At 35.2% G+C, this 6,340-nt stretch overlaps 2 protein-coding genes across 37 annotated transcripts in view; one reads left to right on the forward strand and one right to left on the reverse strand.

Moving 5' to 3' along the window:
• The window catches only part of LOC117170504 (twitchin), a 182,578-nt gene that overhangs the window by 117,787 nt on the left and 58,451 nt on the right, over positions 1-6,340 (forward strand). For all 36 annotated transcript variants that reach the window (XM_033357278.1, XM_033357240.1, XM_033357247.1 and 33 more), the window contains 8 exons: positions 86-387; positions 465-744; positions 828-1,133; positions 1,213-1,487; positions 1,607-1,913; positions 2,006-2,890; positions 3,123-3,425; positions 3,512-3,793. In XM_033357278.1, the coding sequence (XP_033213169.1) occupies positions 86-387; positions 465-744; positions 828-1,133; positions 1,213-1,487; positions 1,607-1,913; positions 2,006-2,890; positions 3,123-3,425; positions 3,512-3,793 (2,940 nt within the window). The remainder of the gene's footprint in view (positions 1-85; positions 388-464; positions 745-827; positions 1,134-1,212; positions 1,488-1,606; positions 1,914-2,005; positions 2,891-3,122; positions 3,426-3,511; positions 3,794-6,340) is intronic.
• The window catches only part of LOC117170508, a 92,740-nt gene continuing 91,555 nt past the window's right edge, over positions 5,156-6,340 (reverse strand). Inside the window, exon 9 of the mRNA XM_033357279.1 lies at positions 5,156-5,343. The gene's annotated coding sequence lies outside the window, so the exon portion shown is untranslated. The remainder of the gene's footprint in view (positions 5,344-6,340) is intronic.

Below are 6,340 nucleotides of genomic sequence, written 5' to 3' on the forward strand. Positions count from 1 at the left end.
GGGGGTAAAAGTTTTGTTATGTTTTTATATCAGGATCTGATATTTTATCAGAATGTGAAGTTTCACGATCAATTGTTTCTTGCAGTGAAGCCATACATCGACCGCACAAATCTTCAAGCACAAACAATCAAGATGGGTTTGACGCTAACTCTCGATGTTAAAATCATTGGAGAACCACCTCCAACTGTTACCTGGTCCCTCAGAGGAAAAGAACTTGCCTCAAATGAAGAATTCCGTATTGACAATGTCGATTACAATACCAAATTCATAGTTCTCCGATCTAAGCGAGAACACACTGGACGATATGTCATCAAGGCTTCAAATGAAGTCGGTGAAGATATCGCTGAAGTGGACATTACAGTTCTCAGCAAGCCATCCAAGCCACAGGTATACTATTAGTTTATATGGAATAGCTATTTAACATTTATTACAAATAATAAAATACTAATGTTTTAATTTTTCAGGGTCCTCTGGAAGTATCCGATGTTAACAAACACGGTTGCAAACTGAAGTGGAAGAAACCGGCAGACGATGGCGGTAGCCCTGTCGAGCATTACGAAATTGAGAAGCTTGATCCACTTTCTGGTCAATGGATACCATGTGGTAGAGCAACAGAACCCGAAGCTACCATCACTGGTCTGCTAGAGGGCAAACCTTACAAATTTAGAGTGAAGGCTGTGAACAAGGAAGGCGAATCCGATGATTTGGAAGCTGACAAGGCTATCATCGCCAAGAATCCATTCGGTAATACTTTAAATCTCAAAACTGAAAAGAAGTAAACAAAAAATAATCTGGGACCACTAATTTTTAATTTTTGAAATTTTTAGATGAACCTGGCAAACCTGGTAGACCAAAATTGACCAACTGGGATAAGAACTTTGTCGATCTTGAATGGGAAGCACCAGAAAGTGATGGTGGTGCGCCAATTGAAAGATATGTTATCCAAATGCGTGATAAGGACGGAAGACAGTGGGTAGATGCTACCAGTGTTCCAGGGGGCCGTACTGATGCTAAAGTTATGGATGGCATTGAAGAAGGACACGAATATGAGTTTAGAGTTGTTGCCCTCAACAAAGCTGGACCTAGTGAGCCAAGTGACACGTCCAAGAGTGTGATTGCCAAGCCTCGTTTCCGTAAGTGGCAATATTTATGCAAGCCCAAAAGACATAAGGCATATTCAAGAAATGCGCTAAATATATTTTTATTCCACAGTGGCACCAAAGATTGACCGCAAGAACTTGGAGAAGAAGGTTATGCGTGTTGGACAGATGCTGCGAATGGAGGCAGACGTCAAGGGAGAACCAGCTCCAATTATAACCTGGAAGTTGAAAAATATGGTCCTGAAGACACATGATCGTATGAAAGTTGAAAATGAGGATTATTTCACCACCTTCATCTTGAATAAGTTGCAAAGATCTGATACTGGAGTTTATGTTGTCACAGCGAAGAACGATAGTGGCACTGATGAAGTTGAAGTGGAAGTGCAGGTAAAATGTCAATTTTTCATAATATTTCATATTTTCATAACCGTATACTATGTTTTATTCAAATCACTAGATATTTATCATTTAGAAGCTTGTAATTTCCATTAAATAAAAATCAACAGGTAATGAGCAAACCCGGTAAACCAAAGGGTCCACTTGATGTATCCGACGTGACAGCTGAAGGATGCAAACTGAAGTGGAACAAACCGGAAGATGATGGCGGTGAGCCTATCGACCATTATCTCATTGAACGTATGGATGTTGATACCGGAAGATGGGTTCCTTGCGGAACAAGTAAAACTCCCGAAGCAGAAATCAGTGGCTTGAATGAAGGTAAGGATTACCAGTTCCGTGTCAAAGCAGTGAACAGCGAAGGTGAATCTGAACCTTTGGAAACAAGCATACCCACAACAGCAAAGAACCCATACAGTAAGTGATAGAAATGCTCTTATTCCATTTACAGACAGTACGTGATATTATTACTCTAAGATTGAAAAAAAAATTATCCTTCCGTTTTATAGCTGAACCTGATGAGCCAGGCAAGCCAGAACTGAAGGACTGGGACAAGAACCACGTCGACCTAAAATGGACCGCTCCAAGGAAAGATGGTGGAGCACCGATCGAAAAGTACATCATCGAAAAGAAGGATCAATACGGTAAATGGCAAAAGGCTGCAGAGGTACCTGGACACAAAACAGAAGCCAAAGTGGGAGATCTTATAGAGGGACAAAAATATCAATTCAGAGTGAAAGCCTTGAATAAAGGCGGACTGAGCAAACCCAGTGAACCCAGCGATACCTTAACTGCCAAGGATCGCTTCGCAGCACCAAAGATCGATCGCACGTCTTTGAGAGACATCACTGTCAAGGCAGGAAATCACGTTCGCCTCGATGTCAAAGTTACGGGTGAACCTCCTCCAACTAAAACATGGTATTTGAACAAGAAGGAACTTGAAGATTTCAAAGACGGAATCGCGATCGAAGTGGAAGAATACAAAACCAAGTTTGTCATTTCCTCCGCAGCCAGATCACACACTGGTCATCTGACTCTGAAAGCAGAAAACAGCTCTGGAAAAGACGAGGCTACTATTTGTTTGACAGTATTAGACAAACCAGGAAAGCCAGAAGGCCCTCTGGAAGTTTCCAACATTCACAAGGAAGGTTGCAGTCTGAAATGGAATCCACCAAAAGACGATGGAGGTGTGCCAATCGATCACTATGCTGTCGAGAAAATGGACACGGCCACTGGTCGTTGGATCCCTATCGGTCGCACAATGGAACCCAAAATTGATGTTGAAAATCTTGTGCCGGGTCAGGAATACAAATTCCGAGTCGCCGCTGTCAATGCTGAGGGAGAATCGGAACCGCTAGTCACCGATATCGGCATCATTGCCAAGAATCCATTTGGTATGTTGCATATTACCTTGGCCTACAATACTTATTTACACAGTACTTATTTTAATTCCCACTGCCATTTAAATAGAAAGATTCGAGGCGCGGCGCCTGCTTAAAGTGTCACTCTTTAATGTAAACGTTCCTCTCGGGTCCAACTCCATATCAGTATCTAATGATTAAGAGTTAGATTTAGTCAACGGCTCTCACAAGTGTTCCTATATTTCTATTTGTTTTTGTAATGTAGATGAACCTGGAGCACCTGGTCGTCCAGAAGCTACTGATTGGGACAAAGATCACGTCGACCTCAGATGGACTCCACCTGTAACTGACGGTGGATCTCCAATCACTGGTTACGTGATTGAAAAGCGCGAGAAGGGCACTACAAAATGGATCAAAGCTGGTGAAGTTTTTGGCCCAGATTGCAAAGGTCGCGCTGATAATCTGGACGAAGGTTCTGAATACGAATTCCGTGTCAAGGCCGTGAATGCTGCTGGGCCAGGTGAACCTTCAGATGTAAGCAAGGGTATAGTCGCAAAGTGCAGAAGAAGTAAGTTTTATTTTTCATCATTCCCTAGACTAGATAATTTGCTCAAGAGAAAAACTTTTTTCAATGAGAGATCTATTTTTTTAAAGTGCCACCAAAGATCGACAGGAGGAATCTGAGAGATCTTATTGTGCGAGAAGGCGAGCCAATCAGGTTCGACGTAAAGGTTTCCGGTGAACCAGCTCCAGATGTTAGCTGGTTGCTGAACAATAAGAGCATTCATCAAACTACTTATCGCAGGGTAGAAAATGTCCCGTATAATACTAAGTTCTTTAATGAAAAGCCTGAACGCAAGGACAGCGGAATTTATAAAATCACGGCCTCCAATCAGTACGGAACGGATACTGCAGATGTTGAGGTCACCGTTGTGTGTACGTATCTTAATCTTGACAATTTAATGTGCATGTTTGGTTTCTTTCATATGAAAGATTGCGCATAACATCAATATGTGGGCATCCGCATGAAAAGGTTCATAATGGCCGATTCTAGTTGAGTATTTCGCATTTTTCTAAGTCAAGGTGGAAATGATTATTTTTTGGTGCGACTGCGGGACGATACAAGGACTTATACTGAATCTATTAGCACTATACTACGACACTTTTAAAGGAAGGTTCTACTCATAATTGCTGCAAAACACAAACATTTATTTTAATTTATGAAGTTCATTCTAAACATCCTTTAACACAAGAGAAGAAAAAATAAATGAATTTTGAAACAAATACTCACATTTTTCTCTACAAATATAAATTTCCAACAAAACATGGAATAGTTAAATTTTTAGTTAAAAAATTGCAATAAAAAAATAATAACTTACAACAACAAAAAAAACACTAATTTAAAAAAATAGTTACATTTTCATACAAAGTGATGAATTTTCAACTGAAATTATTAATCTTTAAATAGAATATTTCAATTCTTTCACTAAAAAGATGAATCTTCAAGCAAGAAGATTAAATTCTACCAAAAAAGATAATCTTCAACTAAAAAAGGTAATTTTTCAACCAGAAAATGAATAATTAAATTTTTAGTCAAAAAATGAATATTTAACTAAAGATATGATTTTTTTTTAAATTATGAAATATTCCACTGGAATAATAGTTACATTTTCACTTTAGTAAATAAAATAATTTTCAAACAACAAAGAAACAAATTTTCAACAAAATATTTAAATTCTCGGCAGAAAAATTCCTTTTTATCCAAAGAAAAGACAAGTTTAACTTTCAACCAAGTAATTTTATTTGCAATCTAAAACATGAATCTGCAAATAAATTACACATACTTAACTTTAGTATTTTAATTTTTAACCGAAAATAAGAATTTTTAAACAAGAAGATTAACTTGCAAATAAAAACATTATTTTCTACAAAAAGTCGTTTTTTAACCAAATATATGAATTTTCAACGAAATAATTGAATTTTTAATTAAAAAATACAAATTTTCATCCAAATTATTGAATTTGGAACAAAAGAAAATATTAATTTTCAACCAAAAATGGACAGTCAAATTTTCGGTTAAAGGAAATAATTTCAACCAAATTGATGAATTATTAACTAAAATGAGAAATATTTTAAATGGAATATTGGAACTTTATACCAAAAAGATTAATTGTCTGCAAAAAGGCGAAATTTTCACAAACTATATATATTTTCAAAGAACTAGTGTAATTTCTAAATAATTGAAAATTTAATAACAAATTATGTTTTAGTTAGATTAAACTGAGATGGTCTGAAAAATCTGCGACTGTCGATAAAGCATAAATCACTTCGAAATTCATCAAAATCAATTAAATAATGAAAACTTAAATTTAACTGTGATCAGAAGTAAATTTCCGGTTTTTGAAATTAAATTCCTGGTCATTTCTCCGTTCTTCAAGGCCAATAAAGTTTTCGGCCTTTCTCGGTTTCCCGGCCAAGTCGCCACTCTGAAATATGAATTTTGTATATCATTAGATTCGCAATAAAAAAATCATCTATAAAAAAGATAATTAGAAATTCTAATTAATGTGAAGCCTATCAAAAGTTCGGCATATATAAACAAATAAAATTATTAAAAATTGTGTGCCAATGAATAGAGCAGGTCCGAATTACCAAAGTACGATATTTTTCCCCAAAAGCAATCATATATATAATTAATATTCATGAAAAAAATGCATTTGGTAGTATCTATTATTTAAAATAATAGAAAATAAAAGCAAAGATAATATTTTTTATAATTGATAAAAATTGACATAAAACCATTACATCTTTGTTTACAAATAAAAATTTCCGACGAAAATCCTAATATACTTATTATTGTTTAAATATCTTAAATACTCTTTGAAATCTAATAATCTTTTATTAACAATAATTTTAAAAGACTTTTTTTGTATAAAAGCACCGATTTCCCGTGGTTAAATTTTAACATAACATAAAATTGTACAAAAATGGTCAATTTAATATCACACAAAAATCACAACTGTTGTTCGATCTCTCATGATGTTTGTTTAAAAATACCAATTCAAACTAACATAATATAACGTTGTACGAAGTAATGAATCTTCTTTGAAATAGAATTTTTTTGGTATTAAAAGCACCAATTTTTAACGAAAAGTATTTTAACTCAATTTCAAAGCACATATAACACAACTGTTGAAAATTTAAATTGTTTCTAAAAATATAATAATTTATTAGAACATAACATAATAGAAACTTTTTTACAATTTTCAATCTTTTTCGAAAATTTCTGATTTTTTAAATTAAAACCCCAATTTCCTATGTAAAATACTAACATAACCTGGAATTGTTCGAAGTTTTGAATCGTCTATAATCTTTTTATACATAATTAAAAATTTGTCATAAGGACAACCGCAGGATTTCGCCGGGAGCGGGTGCTATTCTGAAAAATTGCACCCGCTTCCAGCGAAATCGCGGTAAAATTTC

Source organism: Belonocnema kinseyi, chromosome 4 (genome assembly GCF_010883055.1).
Source record: "Belonocnema kinseyi isolate 2016_QV_RU_SX_M_011 chromosome 4, B_treatae_v1, whole genome shotgun sequence".
NCBI classification, from domain to species: domain Eukaryota; kingdom Metazoa; phylum Arthropoda; class Insecta; order Hymenoptera; family Cynipidae; genus Belonocnema; species Belonocnema kinseyi.